Source organism: Lepidochelys kempii, chromosome 2 (assembly GCF_965140265.1).
Source record: "Lepidochelys kempii isolate rLepKem1 chromosome 2, rLepKem1.hap2, whole genome shotgun sequence".
NCBI classification, from domain to species: Eukaryota; Metazoa; Chordata; order Testudines; family Cheloniidae; genus Lepidochelys; species Lepidochelys kempii.
The window spans coordinates 217465697-217487807 of NC_133257.1; the positions used below are offsets into that span (position 1 = coordinate 217465697).

The following is a 22111-nucleotide window of genomic DNA, read 5'->3' on the forward strand; positions in this document are numbered from 1 at the left end:
AATGTAAAGTGTGAGTGTGTATACATGCATGTATATAAATAATATCTCCAGGGGAGAAGGAGACTCTGAAGCTTTCACAAGCACATGCAGGATAATTCTTTGTAAACCAGCTTTTCTTACCTGCTGGCTAAGAAACTTGTGTCTTGTGCTCACTTTCTAGGTTTGGCTCTCTCCATAATTGCCACACAATGTGTGTTATAGTCTCTTATCTGGAGAGCTGCAGGGAACAGGTAGGCTTCTGTAGGTAACCCTAGGTCAGGGGAAAAAACCCAGTTCAGGCAGATGCTACTCCCAGGCAGATGGCGTGTGGAATATAATCCTGCAGTGAGCAGGCTAAGGAGCAGAGCGACTCAATTTGACTCCCGGGGAGATCATCTTTAGAATGTAAGAACTGCAGGGAGTAACTAAGGATATGCCTGCAGCTGGAGCTAGGGGTGTGATTCCCAGCTCATGTAGATGTACTTGTGCTAGTTCTCATAGAGCTAACATAGTAGTGTAGCCACAGTAGTACAAGCAGCAGCGAGTGGCAGCACGAGCTCGCTGTTCTGAGTACAAACCCACCTGAACCCTGTGAGTACATACACAGTACAGCTAGCCTGTGCTTCTACTCACTGCTGCCCATGCCACCGTGGGTACTCTACTATTTTTAGTGTGGTAGTTCAATGAGAGCTAGCATGAGTATGTCTACGCAAGCTGGGAATCGCAGCCCTAGCTTCAAATGTAGACATAGCTACATAGATAACAGCTAACATTAGAATAGCAAATAGGGAGCAGGTGAAGGTGTACTTTCCATGGGAGTTTGTAGGAGGAAGTTTGGGGGCTTTGCTTTATAGGTACAGCTTCACCCCAGCAACAAAGATGGAGAGTCGTCAGCTATTTGTGACTTGTATTAGATGTGTCATGTTCTGCTTTCTGCCTGAAGGCAGAGGAGACTGTCTGTATGAAGTACAAGCTGGTAGTCCTGATGGAAAAGGTTTGTGGTCTTTAGAAACCGCTGACCACTTTGTGACATATAAGGAATGTAAAGGATTTCTTGGATACACAGATCCAGTCAGTACCATAGTAGATCCCAGAGCAGTGGAGAAGACTGGAAATTTGTCACCACCAAAAATAGGAGAAGGTGGAGGCTACATTCAGAGTTGGAAGCACTGAATCACTTCCAGGCACTGAGTAACATAGAGAACAACCTGCAAGAACCAACCAGAGGAAAGGACCAGCTAGTGGAAGAAAGAACTGAAAACTGCTGTGCAGCTCATACAAGATGGACAAGCCCAAGAAAACATTCACGACTGGTTAGTCCTGATTAGGGACTCCATGCTAAGAAGAGGGGACAGAACATTCTGCAAGCGATGGAAGGACAATGTTCAGCCTTGTGCAAGTGAAGACGAAGGACATCGCTGCAAGACTAAATAGGATTGTGAGGTCAGCAGGAGTGACTCTTGGCAGCAGTGACACCACATCAGGCACCACTCCACAGATCCTGGAAGACCTCAAGGATCTGAGAAGGGAGCTGAAGGAGAGGAATAGGATTTCAGAAATCCTTCCTGCCCCTTGAGAGAAAAGAAGGTGAAGATACTGGAGGTGAACAGTTAGTTAAGTGGTGTAGGGGGAAACACAGGGGGACCTACTATGGAGAGAGGAGATTATATGGTTTTCAGGACCTCCATCTAAGTAATAGGGTACCCATCTCCTGGACAATAGACTAGGTGGAGTGGTTGTAAGATCTTTAAACTAACCATGCAGGAGGAGAGTGATAGAGGGGCAATCATGGTACAAACATCCAAATATGCAAACTAGCCTCAAGGCATCATGTATATAACAAATCCAAGCACTAAGGGGCATGTAAGGAACATAGTTTTAATGATCTATATATTAATGCTTGGAGCCTATGCAATAAACAAGTGGAGTTTGTGACTCTCATGTTTGAGAGATAACATGATATGGTTGGTAATACTGAAGTTTGGTTAGGATGGAAAACTGTTAAAATCAATTGCTACAACTTGTTTCAGAAGGATAGAATTGGTAAAAGGGGAGGCAAATGCCATTTTACATTAAACACTGACATCTAGACCTGTTAAAGAATCATAGACAATACAGAACCACAGGACCTCAAATATTTAAAGATTAAAATTCAAATTAGTACATTTAAAGATAGGGGCACAGGTGGTCATCTGTAACCGACCACCAAATCTCACTAGAGTAAAGGACAAACTGCTCTTGAGGTATCTGTCCATGGTATGTAGAAAGAAATGTGGTATCATGGGTTATCAATCTGAGGAACGCTTGCTGTACATCTCACAGGGCCAGAAACAAAACTTCTTTAGAATATCTAAAACAATAGATGATTTCTTAACATAGAAAGTGGTGCATTCAACACAGGGTAATTTAATACTGAACCTCACTCTGACAGTAAAGAAGAGTTAATGGCTGACCTAAAAATTAGTGGTTGCCTTTGTATCAGTGGGCATGTTCTGGCTACATTTACTTTGTGCAAACAGACTATGGCACCAACCTGTAATGTGTATATCTGGAACTTCAGAAGGGTCAGTTTTCCAATGCTTAAAGTAATTATTGGCATAACTGGTAACATAAATTTAAGTGGGAAGTGTTAACAAAAACTGGGACTTGTTCAAGGAAATCATACTGGGTGCCTAAACAGCCATGATTCCACAGACATGAAACAAGTTATGCTGGGCAGGGAGACATCCTAGTTAAAAGGAGATGTAGAAGTAATGATAAAAACATAAATAGAGAGAGAGAAGGTAAATGTGGCTTATATTCACTGGAAAATTTAAAAAATGTAGGTGACCAGTAAGGTATGCCAAATGAATCAGTGAAATATCAATGGCCAGTAGGGTGAAAGACGATAAAAAGGCATTTCATGTTAGAAACAAGAAAAACCCTAAGAGAGGTATAGATCTATTGCTTGAGGCAGGTAGTAAAATTTTAAATAGTGATATAGAAAAGGCAAAATGTTCAATAGATATTTTTGCTCTATATTTGGAGCTAAGCAGGAGGATTTATCTATCCCATATGATGATGTGGATGGAACGGAAAGCTTAAAATCAGTCCTGGATAACTTGCATCCAAGAGTCTTAAGTAGGGTTGCCAGTTTTGGTTGGACATATTCCTGGAGGTTCATAGAATATGAATCACAGAATATCAGGGTTGGAAGGGACCTCTATTTTGGAACACCTAAAACATATGTAACTAAGACAAATTAAGTTTCTCATGTACGTGTTAAACCATGAGTTCTTGACCTGGGGATTAGGAACAAGTAGTGGGGATCATGATCACCCTTGCCTTCCCATATTACTAAATGGGAGGGCAGTCTCAATAAGATCCCAGCCAGATAGGAAAAGGGTTATGAGGTAAGGGGCATCCTACTGTGGAAAAGATTGAGAACCCCTTAAAATGCAGTTTAATCTTAAAGGCAAAATCCATTGTCACTAGTGCTTGAAGTTCTAATTTTTGGACTGTGGGTCAAGGGAGTGTGATTATTGGCCAATTTGTGAGCAATGACAAGATATGAAAGTGGTATTCATATTAGACAAAAGAACAAAATGATGAAAATGATCCTTTTTATTAGGTTAATGAACAATAAAGTATTAAAGGCTTGACTTACCTCTTCTGAGCAGGAGAATGCAAAATGTGCTTGTCTGAGTCGAGACCATTGTGCCTAAAGAGCTTCTGCCCAAGGGAGAGTAGCTAAACTGCACCTGTGACTGAGGTTGCCCATGGATATGCTAAACCCTAATCCATACTTCCTTCATTAGCGTAACCCACTTTGGGGTCTATGTAGGTTAGCTACAGGTTCCCGCAGTGGACCAGGGGTTGCCAGCACTTTATGTAATTGGAGTACCCTTTTAGGTCAATTTTGCACTGTCAACGGCCTGTCTTTTAGGATATGAGAAGTCTGTGTGTTTCAGAACTTAATCAAGACTTAATCCAATAAAAGGGATAATCTAAAATGTACTCTTGACCTATAACAGTTAGTTTGGTCATTTGACCGTCTTAAATAAATTGGCAAATTACAATACCCATTCTAGTTTTACAGATACAGATGTTACATTCAGGTTAAAACTGAAACAATTAGAAGTCAGCAATTCAAAACCTGCAGTTCTTACAATATGTAGACTCTGCCAGATTGCACATACATATAAGAATAAAGGTTCAGTTCCAAATAAAGTGTCATAAACATATGTCACAGAGAGGGAAATTCTGTATCATTGGTTGTTTGATGCAGACCTCAAAATTTAATGGAAATTTTGTGGTGCTTATTTACAAACAATATTTGAAACTAATGAGGGTATTTTTGAGAGGAGCAAGAGGGAAGTATGTAGAAATATAGGATACAAACTTGTAAAGTTTCAACTTCTAAGGTTCCATAACACAAAAATGAGTGAAGACTAAGCATGGAAAATTTCAGCCAAAGAATCCCCAAAATAACGTGTGAATACATGGGATTATGACAGAAGCCTGAATATAACCATAGCTTTACTAATTGACAAATGCTATAATGTACCTCCATAATATTTTTTTTTAACTATCAAGATATAATTTCATTATTTTGGTTCTGAATGGCTTTTGTCACAGTAACTGGGCTAGCTTAATTGTTGTCCCCTTTCTGGTCTCTTGTGTGTGCCCTCTTAGATATCCCCTGCCTTTACCTATCTTGGGGTGGAATTTTGCAATTCTCCCATTCTTAGGCCATATCTAAATTTACCGGGGATTGACATGGCTGCAATCAATGTAGCAGGTGTCGATTTAGTGGTGCTAGTGAGGACTCGCTAAATCAACCACAGAGCGCTCTCTGGTTGACTCCAGTACTCCACCGGAACGAGAGGAGTAAGGTAAGTCGAAGGGAGAGTGTCTCGTGTCAACGCAGCACAGTGTAGACACTGCAGTAAATTGATCTAAGGTATGTCGACTCCAGCTATGTGAATGACGTAGCTGGAGTAGCCTAACTTAGGTCAGCTTACTCTCGTGGTGTAGACAAGGCCTTAGACTGTGCCGTAGGCTGCAATACCCTGTATATCCACCCTTCTTACTAAGCAGGTCTGTGTGAGTTCAGGCATGTGCTGTTCTTCCTTTCAGGAGTCTGTGACCAATGGAATACAGTGACTGGACAGTCATCTCAAAACCCAAGTATTGTTTGTTTTAGCAGTAGGAACAAAGCATGTAGAGAATAAGTATTTTAAAACAACAGTCTGCATGCATGTCTGTCTTATCTAAAGAGTTACTATCCCCTGATGGTAGCATAGCAGGCCTATCTCGTTCATGTTAGAGCTGCGTGAATTTTTTTCAGCTGAGTCTTTTTTCAGCGCAAATAGAAAAATTTGGTGATCCCTGCACTTTTTTGTGAATTTGTGCCTGTTCTACCCAAATGTCTGTGTTGAAAAAACAGACTAAACCAAAACAGATTCCCCCTCCCCCCCAAGTCATAATGTTTTTCATTTTGACATCTTTGAAATTGCCAATGAACCAAGTAATTCACACCACTCTACTTCAGGCATCCTCAGCTGGTGCCTGTTTCTCATTCAGGTTTCCCCCAAGCAACTACCCCCTCTCTTGAGAAGGCCTCTCTTGTAAGCTACCCATGTTCTTTTGTGTTTGCCGGCCTTTTCCTGTCCTGTTAAAACAGTTTTGTAGGTTGGCTGGAGAGGAGATAGAATCTTCAGATCCAATAGTTTGGGCATTTTCTCTTAAGAACCCTAAAAGTGTTTATCAAGGGGTGACCAATCAGAAGCCATTTTTTCTCTTCACCTTTGTGTTTGTTTTTTCCCCCCGACTCTCTTCTATTAAGTTAACCCAGTAAATTCATACATAAACATCCCCTAAACCAGATCTTTATGTGGTACAGTATTCATAAAGTATTACCAAACAGCTCTAAATCTATCCCAGCTAGACAAGACAAACTGAGGATATAATTATTTTTGCATATTTATTGTATTTTATATGTTTTGTTTGCATATTTATACTCATATTTATATATTTGTTTGATAATTTGAAAAAAGTTGCAGTCATATTCAAAAGTGAAATCAGTGTGCCACATTGGGGCTAATATGACTTTCAATAGTCTGCTTCTTGTAAATTTTCAGAAGCATGTGACGGAAATATGACTTTATGTGTGTGTGTTGTCTACACACACACACACACACACACACATGATACAGATGTGTGTTTATATTAGAAACAATTCCAGACCCATTTGTTGTACTGTGCTAACTGCATGGCTAGTCTGTGTCCCTAGGGTCATGTACAAAATATGTATAGTGATATTCTTACAAGATTCATATAAACTCAGGGTAAAATCTTCCATGCTCTATTAGATTTAGTGCCTTTGAAAAGGGACCCCTCTTGGCCTTGTAGCCCTGTAAGTCTGACTTCTCCCCTGGCACAAACACAAATGGCTATTAGCTACCATTTTTACTTTTATTTTTCAAAGGACTGTGAAAGATAAATTATTTATCTACTTATGTAATTAAAGTAGAACACAAACTACTGTCACAGATTCCTTATTGAATATAAAAGGTATTTTCTCCAACAGAGAATCTATTCATAATCCTATTTCTAAATAAGTTACATATAAATTTCATTATGCCAAGTATACTTGTCCCCTAATGTAAATCATAAGATTTCCCTGTGAAATGTCCCTGAGCTATAAATTCAAAGGACTTCCCTGGTTTAACGCAGCATTACATTTTGTCGCACCAAACAGCAAACGTAAAGTGGTTCTGTGTGGTTTGTAAATGAACACACAGCACAGAGTGAGGAAGAGAAATGAGTGAGATACATGCATTTTTTACTGTACCTTAGCTGTAATGCAAGTCCTGCATCAGGATGCTATACATTTGTTAGGATCATGGCTTTCTATGTTTCCCTTATCAACCTATAATCTCCTGATTGTTGCCTGTTTTTCAACATCTGAGGAACAGTAATCCACACTTGCTTATCTCCCTTAATCACAGCCTCACAGTGCTAGGACTCCTTGAGCCTTTAATTCCCTTTTACAGGCATAACAGAGTGGAAAGTAAACAAAGACAAATTTGCAACCTTCAACATTGCTAATTTGCTCTGATGTCAGAATATTTAAACAGGCAAGGATTTGGGAATTATTTGATCAAGGCTGCTTTTAATCTAATGCATGTGAAAAGGCTGAGTCTGGGAAGGTTCTGCAAAATGACAGGCATCCCAAGAGAGACTTTCTGAAGGTTTCCTCTTTCAGCAGCAGTAGCTTCATCATTTAAAACTGTGTGGTTGCTGTGGTGTTAGAATGCATTCATATAGTGTTGGGTTGTGTGGTTTTTTTGGACCATTTTGGTGTGTGACGATCCCTCTTCCTCTGAGAACATTTCTCTTTTTGCCTTTCAGTTTGTTGAAAACTAGGCCAACAGGCTTGTTGTTGTTTCAGTTCATTAGGGGATGAATTTTGTTTAAAAAGATCCCCACTGAAAAAGAAATAAAAGCTTTGTCACTTTCCGCACTTCCCTGTATCCCTGACAGTCTGGTGTAGCCTGTAAATTTTAGATCAAAAGTCTGCAGTATAATTTAATTTCCTGTTTACAAACTCAGAGGTAACTGGGTCTTCAAAGTACTTTGAATTACTTACAGTTTACATTTTGTGCATATCTATGTGTGTGCATATCTATGTGTGTGCATGCTGACTAGATGGAAAAGGCGTGTGTGTGCGCGCATGTGCCTGTGTAAATATACATTCATATCATGTGCATGTGTAAGATGTTTCTCCCACTCTCCCCGTATGTATATATTAACAAAAAGAAAAAACAGATGGCCAGCTATAATTAAAATAAAATTCTGCAATTTAGTTTTTTTCAGATGATAGATTTTATAAGAACTTCATTGCTAATTGTTTTTAGCTGTGCATATAGGTGGTTTATTAAATTGTCAATAATTTTTAATGATCAGCTACTGTGATTTCTTATCTGTGTCTCTGGTGCACACTAAACTCAGATACCACAAGGATAGGGCTGTTATAACCACCTATGTGTACTCTTTTTACATTCTTTCAACAGGCTTCTTTATGTTATCATCTGAAACAGGTTCATTTGAATAATGTGCAGTAAAAAGGTTTTCATTGCTTCCTGAAGTCTTTTTGTGAGGTTTCAGTTTAGTGCATGTATAATCCTTTATAAATATTTTGATTGTTTGGAAAATGATAAACACATCATATATATTGTTACCAAAATAAAATATGGCTCAAGTTCTATATTCTGAACTGCATCTGTATCAGTGCAATTAAATAAAAAATCAAGCATAGATTTTAATTAAAGCTTAGAAAATCATGGATTTTTAAGAGCTGTTACTTGTCTTGCAAGCGTGCCTGATGGTTTTTTATTAGTATGTGTCCTTGTGATACTCTAGGCAGAGGTGTGCAGAAGGCAGCATTTTGCAGTGGCTATATGCAGTGCTATTACAGCATTGGGTTGTTTGTGTTTCACCTCATCTCTCTCTCACTCTCTCCAGCTGGTGTAAATGACTGCTGCTGCCTCCCGGACCAAGATAACCTGCTCCGTCAGCTGGAGCCCCCTGTGGACAGCTGTCTCTCTCAGCTGATGGAAAACTGCTACTAACCGCTGAATGGAAGAGAGGGGAGCAACAACCACACCAGTAGCTGCAGCAGTACCAGTAATAGCAGCAGCATCGGAGGTCTCTATTGTTCCTTGATGTTAAACAGTTTTCCCTTTTCAGCTGACATGCACAATAGCTGGGAAGAGGTTTCCATTCTGCCCTCTCGATGAAGAAATTCTGAAGGGGAGAAAATTACTCAAACAAGGGGTACCCTTTGTGCTGCAGATTTTGACACTGAAGCAGCCTTCTGAAGGCATGGGGGTGAGAAAGGGAGGCACAGCTTTATTCGGTGGTCCAGGGGCTTCTGCTGTTTCAATCCGTAGTACAGGAGTTCTTGTGGTTCTTCTGTTTGGAATCTGGGAAGCTAAAGCGCAAAGTGAATTTGAAACTTCATCTGTATATTTGTGGAAGACTGGTAAGTAAGGAAGCATGTCAAATTAATATGTTTTTATCACATTTATTTCCAGTTGTGAATGTTACTATCTTATCCCAATATGTTTCTAATGGTAGAAAATCAATTTGTACCATTTATGGATGGACAGATTTCTGAGAAAACAAATTAGGTCATCTTTCAGGGTTCTGTTAAAAGGAATGTAACAATTTTTTTTTTTAAAAAGTGGATCTTTGTACTGGTGGCTTTTTTAAAAGCTCTGTATTGTATGTCAATAGAGTAGAATGGTACAGAACTGCACTTTCATAATGGAAGGTAAAAATTGTTACAGGAAGATTCAGCAGTGATAACAGGGTGCTAAAAATATTGATGTTTCAGAAAGAAAGATGTAGTTCAGCATGTGTATTCATGTATGCTTTACACTGACATGTAATGTATTCAGTGTAGTAATTGATGAGGAGTTGGGTTTGTTACATTTAGGTTTATATAGGACACATGAAAGCTAATGATGGATTATGTGAAATAATCCAAGTGATGCCAGATCTCATAACCAAAGAGCCAAAGGCAAATAGGCTATGTGGATTCAGACTCACACCAGACCGATTATTTCCTCTACTGGTACTAATGAGTTACGTGTCTGTTTTAAAGATTGCATAGTCATAACTATGCTCATTCTCAACTTTTCATTAAAAATGATCTTTTTTGTTAATGTGCTGTATAAATCCACAGCACTAACAATGAGTAGTTATCACTAACTAGTGATATATTAGCACATTTTAGCACTTGAATATAACCTACTTCCTAATTTAGTAAACATAAAACTTAAAATATTTATAGCCTTGAAGTGATCAGGAGATGGGTCTTTTTTGTATAGTGCCAGGAACAAACCATCCATAAAGTACCATGATTCTTTCAGAAATGCTTTCTCATTAGTAGGAAAATACTGTGGCTAGAGAAAATGAATATTAATCATTTGCCTGAAAAACAAGTTCGATGAGACTCAGTGTTTTTCCTGGATGAAGAGCGCCCCTGGCCTTCTGCCACAGAGATGGATCAATTTACAGTCACACTGATAGCCTGAATTTTTTTAAGAGGCTGCATCTATCCAGCAGCTCAAGGAAGATATTAAAGGGAAATTAATTTAAACTGGAAGATGAGCTCTCCAATAATACTAAAAGAGAGAAGTTTGAAGGGGGGAAAATCCTTTGATACTGAAAGATAGGTTATTACTGTTGTTATGCCATCAAACTCATGATGCATTTTTTTTAATTGACCCATTGACAAATTCAGAAGATTGTCTATCTAATTAAAGTCAGAGGTTTTGTTCTGCTAGGTTTTTTTTAAGTGCACAGAACACCTATCCAAAAGCATAAAATAAATGCTTTGTTTTGTTTTGTTGTTGTTGTTTTGCAAAACCACACTGGTAATTTCAGAGGTTTTTTACAAAGCTGATCACATTTGATTAAACTAATTGAAAGCAATCTGCAGAATATATTGTCTAGCATTTTATTATCCCTCCCCTTAGTATGCCAGTCCTTTAATTTAATAGCGGGTATTTAAAGCAGTTTTAAAAAAGCAGATAGACTGAAGATAGCAACAACTGTATTTAACAAATTGTTGATATGATTTTTTAATCACAAGGGATAATTAATTGCAATTAGATAAGGAATAACCCCATTTATTTTTGCATACAGTACATGTGCTTTACTATTGTTTCGCTCAGGCAGCAGAGAGGAAATAATATTTTCTGACACAATTCTTTAAAAGCACATTCAAAAGCAGCATTAAAACCATGAGAACTTTTGTTCCAAGCAAGTGTGTGACAAATTGCGATCATAGTATCTCACGAAAACTTTAAGTCTTGCACTTATATTTTGCCCCACTATAGTCTTGCCTTCAAATAACTTTACTTTGCACACATTCATGAACAGGATAAAAGGTGGTAGCTTTATTTTTAATAATGTAACACTGATAATCTAACACTAAAATAAAATGGGAAAATCGCGACCTTGCTAATCCCAAGCAACATGCAGCAGGATTCAGTGGCTAAGGCTGTAGCACTGAGAGTCAGGAGTCTTGGATTTTATTCCCAGGTGGTTTCCTGTCTGATATTGCTCTCTTGACTCTTTTTGTATTCGTTTCAACTTATGTGGGAAAAAAATGGGGATAGTGGTACTCTGTAAAGTGTTTGAGATCTGTAGATGAAAGGCACTGCATATTTTAATTCTTACCCAGGGGAACAGGTGGTTGATAGCCTGGTGAATCTTAGGGGTCTCCATGCAGAAACAGTGTCAAATCTTACAAGTTGTGATGAACTGTCTGTTTCCTTTCAGTCTGATTTGAACCTGTCTAGCTGCTTTCATAAGTGTAACTATATCTCTGGAGATGTGAATAGGCAGATTTCTCTGGCTGAATTTTAGACCAGCTTTATTCTATAAAGCACTGAAGTCTCTCAGGGAAACTTTCTTGTGACATGAAAGAGGACCTTTGCTCCACATGACTAGTATAGTCAGGTGAGGAGGAATTGGGTTCACTGTTGTTTGAGATTGTCCATACTCCCTGTTGGGGGAGTTGTGCCATTATCCACTACTATCTACCTCACTGTGTTCAGAAAGCATCATGGCCATTGGTATCAAAGTCTGCCAGCATCTGGATATCAACAAAATATTTCCTGGTGCTGGCAGACTTGCCAGTTATTGCCCCATTTCCAATCTTTTTCCCTTTGTGGAGGAGATTATTGAAAAGCAATATGATAGCAATGCACATATGGAACATACTAGAATCCTCACATCCTGCATGCTTTTCAGTTGGGTTTTTTGACTTGAGCTTGGCAAGGACAGACTGCCCATCTTTTCCTAGTAATACAAGAGCAGGTTTTGATACCAATGGCCATGATGCTTTCTGAACACAGTGAGGTAGATGATATTCCTCTGGAGTGGTTCTATTATTTCTTCTTGGAGAGGTCTCAGATGGTGGAAAACAGTAGCTGCCCTTCTGTCCTAAGGGATCTCTAGTATGAGGTGCGATAAAGTTTTGTTTTGATATCCCTCTTATTAAAATTTTATGTATTACCATTTGAAGAGATAATAAAACTAATATGGACAGTGGTGATTTCAGAGAACTTGCTTTCATCAAACCCAGATGGTCTGTGTCTTAGCTTTCCCAGTGCCTGACTCAGATTGGAATGTGGATGAAAGCAAGCTGCCTGGATCTTAATTGGATAAGACAATGATGAAACTAGTGGATAGGAAGCCAGACCTCCTGGGGTCTCTTCCAACCCTAATCTTCTATGATTCTATGATCTGGAGTGTATTGTTGGTGGGGATTTTGACATCCATTATTGGGAGCGGTTTGTCCACTCTGCATCCAACAAGTTTGCTATTTTGGGGAGCTTTGCACTCCTGAAGATTCATTTGGCATCAGCGCTAAAGATGCTTATCACTTATTTATTTGGACAGTTGAGACTTTGTCTCTCTCTGATCCAACCTTTTGTGGCTTCTAGATTGATTTATTGGAATATGCCCTACATAGGGATGCACTTGAAGACCACTCAAAAGGTACAGTTCTTGCAGAAAGTGGCAGTCTGCCTGTTAGCTAGTATTAGCTGAGACAGCATAATAGTTTTTCAGTAGCTGCACTGGCTTTCTATTCTTTTTCAATTGTAGTTCAAGGTATTCATGGCCTATACACCCCAAGTGGGACCTGGTTATTTGAGAGAATGGCTCTTCCTCTGTGCACCATCACAACAAATGAGGCCTGTTGGGTGCTCAAGTTAAGAGTTCTTTGATTTAATTGTCTGTGGGTTGCTGTCAGTGCTCTCAGTTGTCAATTTCAACTTTCTGCTTGTGAAACATTGTCTGAATTTTACCTTCAGGGCACGATGAAAATTTTCATTTTCTGTTTCAGGCTGTCACCGGATACAGAGTAGATGGGTTGGTGGATGTTTGTTTTTGGGTTTGCTATTTTATATATAAATACTATTTTTAAAAGGGTTCTGTAATAGAGCCTGTGTATTTAATGCAGTTATTAAAGATTTGGAGAAAAAAGGGGATAGCAAAGTCTGCTGATGAGTAAAGATGGACTCGAATTTTCATGTTCAGATTCAGCTCTAACCTTGTCCAAAGTTGTGGGATATTCAGATCTGGAGTTTTTGGTTTGTCCTATTCTGAGATGGGGACCAGATGATGAATGTGGAATGAAATCCAAATTGGCACAAAATTTAGGGATGTTCAGCTACCTAAGATATTAAGTTGTTTCATTTGGTAACAGTTATGCAAGATTATTGGGAAATCCAGATAGACATAAACACGTTGGATAACATAGTGAAAGATGAAAATCACAGGTAGTAACGTATATTGGAAAAACATAGTCAGCCTGACTCAGGCATAGTGATGAGCTTTGAATGATTGGAGAATAGGATCCATAGAGAACTTAGCCCTTTGAAGTAGCTGTGAAGATGACTGTTCACTGAAAGATATAGCTGAAATTGAAAGGTCCAGAGAAAAGGTAACACAGATATTTAGTGCCCTGGTGGAACATTATATGAGATAAAGGAGTGTAAAAACTAGGATTATAAAGGAAAGTAGAAGAGGTCCTCACTGAGGTACTCAAAATTAAGAAGGGTATAGTGAAAAATGATTAACTTTCTCTATTTTCTATGAATATTTCCATGACCAATTGTTTTAATATTTGTAGCTATGCAGACTAAGGATAATCAAATTCTATGCTTCAGAGTGTAAATTGGTTGTCTAGAGGATGAGGACAATTTTTTTGCATCCATTGAAGAATTGGTTAGATGCATAATAGAAGATATTCATTTTCCTCTGAAACATCTGCTAATAGCTGCTGCCACATATTGGACTTTATAGGCACCAGTGGACTCATCCGTTATGGCAAATCCAATGGTTTTGTTCAGAGGTCAAAATTCATCGCCGTTATACCAGCCTTGTCTGTGAAATATTCTTGAGAAGTCCTCTTAAGTGTTAGCATGCATTTTATACTCCTATTCCAGCTGCAACAATGTTAACCCCATTCTTTTTCACAGATACGTAACTAGCCATTGTATTAAAGCCATTAGTCAATAAAAGCTGCTTCCAAAAATGCTTGTGGAGTGTTAAACTCTAGTAATTGCTCTCGTCCTTGGACAGGCTGGGTGGGGTGGGGTGTGAGGTTGTTTTTTTTTTTTTGCCTTTGTTTGTTTGGGGTTTTTTTGCATTTGAAGTATATTCTCCTTTACTGTGTTCAGAAGCCAGCATTACAGTGCTGAACAATATGTTCTGTGTGCTCTCCTCTAAAGTGCTTCAGGTACTGTTGTAGTTTTCATCCTGGAGGTAGTTGCCATGTCAATATAGCGTCCAGTCAAGCTATAGTACATCAGGTCATAGAACTCTTTCAGATCATAGAAGTTAATTGGAGTCATAACTGACCTCGTCAGTGACAGAATGGGAAGTTTGCTGTTGGGAAAACATAGAGTGCTTCAGGATGTGGTGTTGCACCCATTACTATGTGTCTCTTCTGAACTGATGCCCTAACAAAATACTAACAAACTGGAGGTTCTGGAGAAGTCGCAAAATTGAGACCCTGATGTTTTGTGTTTCAAAATCCTAGGGCAATTTTTAAAAGATCAGGGATATTAATCCTTGTGCCTTGGCCAAATTCCAGTTTAATAAATTAGGTGGTGTTTGGTGTACATAACTAGATTCTCTTTACAGTATTGCTGGTACATATAAATATCCACTTCATTCCACTGCAGTGAAGGTTATATTTTGCAGGGTTGAAAGTAATCCTTCAGTACTGGGCTAAATTCTGCCCTCGGCAAAGCCTAATATGGGTTTCACAGAGGACAGCATTTATCTGATAGTCTTTAGGCAGTTTGGAATGCTTCTAAATTAATGTTTCTCTGTTTAAGTTTATATGGTCAGAATAACACATTTTAGTCTAAGACTCCATTGTCTCTGTATTCTGTGTCGTAAACCAAATGTGAAAACTGCTGATTCCCAAGTAAAGATTGCTACATAGTAATCACCAATTCAGTCCCTTTTGTCTGAAACTGTCATCTTATAACAATACATTCATGCACACCATACTCCTATACAATTGAGTGAGTATAGGCATTTCCTGCCAACATGAGAATTTTCCTTCAGTCTTCTCTACCTTGCGCTTCATTAGTTTTCGTTGGTCAGCTGACACTATGAACTGTGATGAGCCGTCAGTATCAGGTCAGATGCCTGTCTGCGAGTTGCTGGTATAATTACTGAAGAGATGCACGAAGATCAGTGAGGTTTGATCACATTATAAAATCGCTTCCTCTGATAGTTTGAAGCAGTGAATATGCCCTTGATGTAGGAGAGTCACTGAATTGGACTGGGATTTCTGGAAGAAAATAAGTCATAACTATAGCCAAGGCACTGTCTGTGGGTTTTTTATTTGTTTATTTTTTATTTCTGTTAAAAGACTATGGATCAGAATCTCTGTTGTTGCAAACCAGCATAGCTCCACTGAATATAATCAAGTTATGCCAATTTACATCACTTGAGGTTCTGGCCTTCTATGCAGTAATTTCAGTTGGATTTACTTCTAACACTTCATTTAAAAGATCAATGACTTGCCATACAGACTTTCTAACAGGCATACAGCAGCTAAGAAATTAATGCAGGATTTTTCTGTCAGCATTCTGAAGCTAAAAATACTGCTCTCTAAATTAATAGGTTTCAAATGTACTATAGGTAGGGCTACATTTTAGTTACGGGTATTTTTAGTAAAAGTCACGGACGGGTCACAGGCAGTAAACAAAAATTCATGGCCTGTGACCTGTCCATGACTTGTACTATATACCCCTAACTAAAACTTGGGTGCTCTGGGGCAGGGTTGGGCAGCAGCGCGTGCCCAGGACCCCTGCTGCTGTGGGGGTTGGGAGGGGATTGGCAGGGCTGGCAGGCTCCCTACCCGGCTCCATGTGGCTCCGTGGAAGCAGTGACATGAACCTCATCTCCCGAGCACTGGCTCTTCAGCTCCCATTGGCTGGGAACCACAGCCAATGGGAGCTGCGGGGGCAGCATCTGTGGATGGAGGAAGCATGCAGAGTCACCTGGCTGTGCCTTCACATGGGAGATGAGGGGCATGTCGCCACTTCCGGGGAACCACCCTGAGCTGCCCACACACCCAAACTCCTGCTGCTGCTGTTTGGGGGGACGGTCGTGGTGGCCTGAGTCTGCCCCAGCAGCGGTTGGTGCGGCTGGCCCAGGGGCTTCCCAAGATGCTCAGGTGGCCCCCGGGTCAGCTGCACCAGCTGCTGCAGAAGTCTCAGAGGTCCCGGAAGTCATGGATTCTGTGACTATCTGGAACCTCCATGATGACTCGCAGTCTTAAAAATAAGTAAACTAGAGATGGCCAGGTTGCCATTTGTGGAAATTATGCTCAAGCTTGTCCTGTCTTCTTCGATTGAAACCACGAGTAATGGGATTTGCCTTCTGCAAACTTCTTTATCTTTCAGATATATGCCCCAATAAAATTTGCAGGATATGTTGTCTATATGAGTGCCCACCTTAAACTGTAACATCAACAGCAACCATCTTAGGCTCAATTAACGTTGCAAATTGGCCATCTAATAGCTGTAAAGAAGTGTTATTTTTATATGACAAAATAAGGGAAAGAAAACTTAGTAAAAGTGTCAGAAAAGGTTATTAAAAGATGGAGGAAATGATGCAAGTGTCAGCCCACAACTGTTATGCATACCTAACATGCTCTGATGCTTGGATTAGCTTCAGGGCTATAGATTAGCTGCACCACATATACTACCAATAATTTTTGATTATTTTAAATAGCTTAGTCCCCATAGTTTCAAAAATGCAGTAGAGAAAAATGAGGAAAAATATTTGTTGGTCTTGTATGCAGGGCCATCCCTAAGGGGTGTGGAGCCTGGGACAACCTCTGCAGAGTGGCAGGCTGGCGCTGGGTCGCTCATTGCTGCTGGTACCAGGCCCCCCGCTAATGCCTTAGGCTGCCCTGGACCCCACTTCCCAAAGTGTGGGGCATGGGGCGGTTGCCCTGGTCCATCCTATGGAAGGGGACAGCTCTGCTTGTATGTCTGTTTTGCCAATCAACAGTTGTGCGATGTAGGAGGTGGGTACGTATTTGTCAGGAACTTATTGTTAAAGTATCTAGTATCTTTATTTATAACACTCCCTTCCCCTTTTTGGGGAAAAAAGATTTTTAAATTAATCTCTCGTTTAACACACATTAGCAGTGTATTGTTCTCACCCAATTCTAACTAAATGAAGTATGTCCTCATTTGGGAAAAAGAGGTTATAGTTTACTGTTAAGGATTTGTGAATTCATTTTAAAAAAACTCATATAACCATTTTAGTTCTGCTGACCCTTGGTTGTCTAATTCCAGGATGTCTTTTTCAAGTATGAAATCTGACATAACATTCTCTTGAAGTGTAACAATACTGACAATAGAGTGTTGACCTTGACAGCATCCGCCCTGTTGTAGCCTTTCTTCTTCATTATCTTTCTTTTTTAATGTAAAAAGGGGCAAAATGAAATCTGTTGGTACTATATTTGTCTACAGGCACCTGAGCTGTGATGTGTATATATACAGTGAGACTTCTGTACAGATTACAGCTGTGGTATGAGTTAGTTGTTGTTATAAGAGGAAATAATAGAGTAAAAGTATTCTAAAGGAAGCACTTTGCAAAATACCAAAGCAGATATCAACAGGTAAACTTTTGACTTTTTCTTTGTGATTTACAATTATTTTTTTTCTCATTTGAGGGCAGTGTTTTACACACCAAGAGCAAGTTGTAAAAGAGCTGAGGACTAGGATTTTCTGTTCTCAAGAACAGCATTTACCAAGGCTGTATTACCCAGTGCTTCCATAGCTCTCATTTTCAGTTCACTTCGGCTACTGACATTCTTAACTATGCTCTTTCTCCTTGTGAGTTTGTTTGTAAAGCACTCCCTCTTACAATTACTTATTGAGGACATAATGAACAATTGTCAGGAGCCTTAGGACTGTGCCTGCTGGAATAGAGCAGCAGCTAAATCTGTGCTGTCCGAATGGGGCAGTCTGATCTGGGCAGTTGCAGGAGCCTTCTTTGTTGGCTGCCTGGCTACATCAAGATCATAGAAGATTAGGTTGGAAGAGACCTCAGGAGGTCATCTAGTCCAACCCCCTGCTCAAAGCAGAACCAACCCCAACTAAATCACCCCAGCCAGGGCTTTATCAAGCGGGGCCTTAAAAACCTCTAAGAATGGAGATTCTACCACCTCCCTAGGTAACCTATTCCAATGTTTCACCACTCTCCTAGTGAAATAGTTTTTCCTAATATCCAACCTAGACCTCCCCAATGGCAACTTGAGACCATTGCTCCTTGTTCTGTGATCACCCCTGAGACCAGCCTAGCTCCATCCTCTTTGGAACCCTCTTTCAGGTAGTTGAAGACTGCTATCAAATCCTCCTCACTCTTCTCTTCTGCAGACTAAACAAGCCCAATTCCCTCAGCCTCTCCTTGTAAGTCATGTGCCCCAGCCCCCTGATTATTTTTGTTGCCCTCCTCTGGACTCTCTCCAATTTGTCCACGTCCTTTCTGTAGTGGGGGCCCCAAAACTGGACACAATATTACAGATATGGCCTCACCAGTGCCGAATAGAGGGGAATAATCACTTCCCTCGATCTGCTGGCAATGCTCCCACCAATGCTGCCCAATATGCCGTTAGCCTTCTTGGCAACAAGGGCACACTGCTGACTCATGTCCAGCTTCTCATCCACTGTAATCCCCAGGTCCTTTTCTGCAGAACTGCTGCTTAGCCAGTCAGTCCTGAGCCTGTAGCAGTGCATGGGATTCTTCCATCCTAAGTGCAGGACTCTCCACTTGTTGAACCTCATCAGATTTCTTTTGGCCCAATCCTCCAATTTGTCTAGGTCGCTCTGGACCCTATCCCTACCCTCCAGTATATCTACCTCTCCCCCAACTTAGTGTCATCTGTGAACTTGCTGAGGTGCAACCCATCCCATTATCCAGATCATTAATAAAGATATTGAACAAAACCGACCCCAGTCAACATCAAGATCTGTCAACATCAATGGTAGGAAAGAAAAGGGCCCTTTACCACAATGTGACTGGAATATGTATAATGTAAAAGAAAGCATAGTCAAATACAATTTGATTCACTTAAGATTTTTTCATAGAGATTCTATAATATAGTAAAGAAATTCCATGCTTGAATAATAGGAGTATAGCAGTAGGAATATACTGTGGACCACCTGATCAGAATGGTGACTTGCGAAATTCTCAGGGAGATTAGAGAGGCTACAAACACAGACAACCCAGTAATAATGGGGGATTTCAGCTATTTCAAAATGACATGTGAAAGCAAACCGTTTTGACTTCTTAAAAAAAAAAAAAGTCCTAATTTGTATTCAGCTAAAACAATTTGAATTTCTCCAAAATTTGTGAATAGTTTCAGTTGCGCAAAAACAGTAGTTTGATGCTTTTCAATTTCATTGAGGTATTCTCTTGACCCTACAACTGAAACACCAAACAAAAAGACACAATTACTGTATCTCCATTTTATTTGAAAACAATATCTCAATGTAAGTGACTTTTTTAGTTACACTAGGGAAGACTTTGACCTGTTAGATCTAATTTGAGAACATTTTCAGAATATATTAGACAAACTGAAATAAGAAATAAAAATGGCTTTATTTTATTCTGTACTAAACTAATGAGCTGATCAATTTGCCTTCCTCTGTAGCATGGGGCAGGGTCACTTGCTGGAGGATTCTCTGCACCTTGAAGTCTTTAAACCATGATTTGAGGACTTCAATAGCTCAGACATAGGTGAGAGGTTTATTGCAGGAGTGGGTGGGTGAGATTCTGTGGCCTGCATTGTGCAGGAGGTCAGACTAGATTATCATAATGGTAAATATCTATCTTAATATCTATGAATCTCTGTAAAATGTTTTTTCATGACACAGTTCATTGAGGTTTTATATAAAAACATTAAGCAATTTGCCTTTAGAGTGTAAGAAAGCTCCATGTTTTACCTTGATATAGTGCCTGTATTTCTTCAAGAGTTTCAGTGGTAACAATTATTTTAACACAAAACATAACAGTAAAATAGATCTAAAAGTGAATGTCAATCTTATATTAGGAGATTATTTTGTCAGAAACAGATCATTAAATGTAATAAAATACAGCTACAAGGAGAATGCAGTCATCTTAAATTCATATTTTGTAACAATTTTGCTATTCTGAATTTAAAAAAAATATAATACTAAGCAACTGGAATTTCACATCCTGAACTGTGACACAAAATACGAAGAAGCACAAAAATTGAGAAGGATGTGTTCTGCCATAATGCTGTGAAGTATAGTATAATGTGTGAGTAAATCTAGGCCCAGAGTTTCAGTGGGATCTGAATACTAATACTAAGCAACAGAATTCCACTGAAGTCATTGTGACTCTGTGTGGGTATGTGGGACCGCAGTTGCAAATCCTGTGGCAGGATCAGAACTCTAGTTCTCATTTATATATAACAAGAGGATAGTCTTGATTAGTGAAGAATAAAGTAATAGGTATAAGAAATGTCCAATCAATCTGAAATGTGTCTGGTATTCTACAAGTAGTATATAACCCTTTTGGTTTCTTTATGGCTAACTCTTTCACATTGCTTTGTCTTGCGTTCATAAGGGATTAAGTGCTGTTTAAATAAACAGCATTGTAGGTATGATAGGCTTGAATGCCCTTATGTTTGTGCGGAACTTTGCTCTCCATATTGTGGACTGAGCATGGAACAAAAACATATACTATGCCATAAGGTGAGACAAAAGAACAACCTCTGAAAATTTTAGACTTAGTGTAGTAGCTGTCCTCATAGTTTATTCTTAGCGCTCTATTAATTCTGTCAGCTCTATTTTGATGCTGTTTAGCTTGAACCTGGCCCACCTAAAAGTAGCTTTGCAGTCTTCCGCTTTGACTATGACGGTTTCAGTTATAACGGGGGGAGGGGGTGTGTGAGAGAATAGTGTGATAGTGACAACCCTGTTGTGTGTGTCTAAAGAAGAGGATTTGAGCTAGCATGAAACCAGTTCAGACCTGTCCACACTTCGTTGACTTAAATGTAGCTGTGTCCATTTGCATGAGGCCTGAATTTGGCCCGATATGTACAAACAGATAATGTGCCATTTCTGAATCATATTCATTGGAATTTAAAATTTAACATTTTTTCACTTCAGAAATAACCACTTATTTTACATGGTCAAATAGGTTTTTGTTACCAGTGACAAGAGCTATGGTTTGACTAGAGTTGTGTTCATTTTACATCAATTTGTCCTGTTCATCACTCCATATAGGTTAACATATTTATCCTCTATTTTTTTTTAAAAAGTAATCAGAATGGATATTTGATTGCAGCAGAAGTCAAGCCTACTTACAGCAATTGTAATCATAATCTTAAAGCCAATTTTGAAGCAGTTAAGTTGGTTAATATGACATAACTTATAGAAAAAAAAAATTGAATATTTAACCAGAATAAGTACTGTGCTTAATGTGGAAGAAGCTTTTGCTGCAGATTTGCAACAAAATATTTAATTGGGGATGGGAGAGAAGTCATTTTTAAGAAGCTGCTTATAAGCTTTAATAACCAATCATGATTTAAATCAATCAACATTTATATTGGAAACTACTTTATTTAGGGATAAATGATCATACTATTCCAGATAACTGTTGCCATTCCCCAAATTGTTTTCCATTATAAACGTCCAATCCTGTCTGTTAAATTTGTTTTATATGGGAAGAAAGAATTCTTAGCACCACAAAAATAGGAGTGCTATGAGCCTCTAATTAACATAATCAAGTAGCCTGCTTTGTGATGATAATTCACTTCACTTGCAGGATACTATTTTGGTTATGCTGCTAGAGCACAATAAAATGACAATTCACCATTATATTAGTGACTGAGATGTTGTTCAGACTGTTTTTAGTAAGTATCATGGGGTGGCTATGCTGAGAAAAGGCATGTTGTAAGGGAATCCATCAAAAAACATTCATTTTTTGTACTTTGGGCAGGTTGCTGCAGTGTTGTCATTGACGCTGCACAGTCCATTAGCATCTCATACGTTTA

At 39.2% G+C, this 22111-nt stretch overlaps 1 protein-coding gene across 9 annotated transcripts in view; it reads left to right on the top strand.

Annotated features, from left to right (window-relative positions):
- THSD7A (thrombospondin type 1 domain containing 7A) overlaps positions 1 to 22111 on the top strand; it is a 634694-nt gene that overhangs the window by 169743 nt on the left and 442840 nt on the right. For all 9 annotated transcript variants that reach the window (XM_073333830.1, XM_073333827.1, XM_073333831.1 and 6 more), the window contains one exon: positions 8488 to 9007. In XM_073333830.1, coding sequence (XP_073189931.1) covers positions 8848 to 9007 — 160 coding nt within the window. In that variant the 5' untranslated portion in view covers positions 8488 to 8847. The remainder of the gene's footprint in view (positions 1 to 8487; positions 9008 to 22111) is intronic.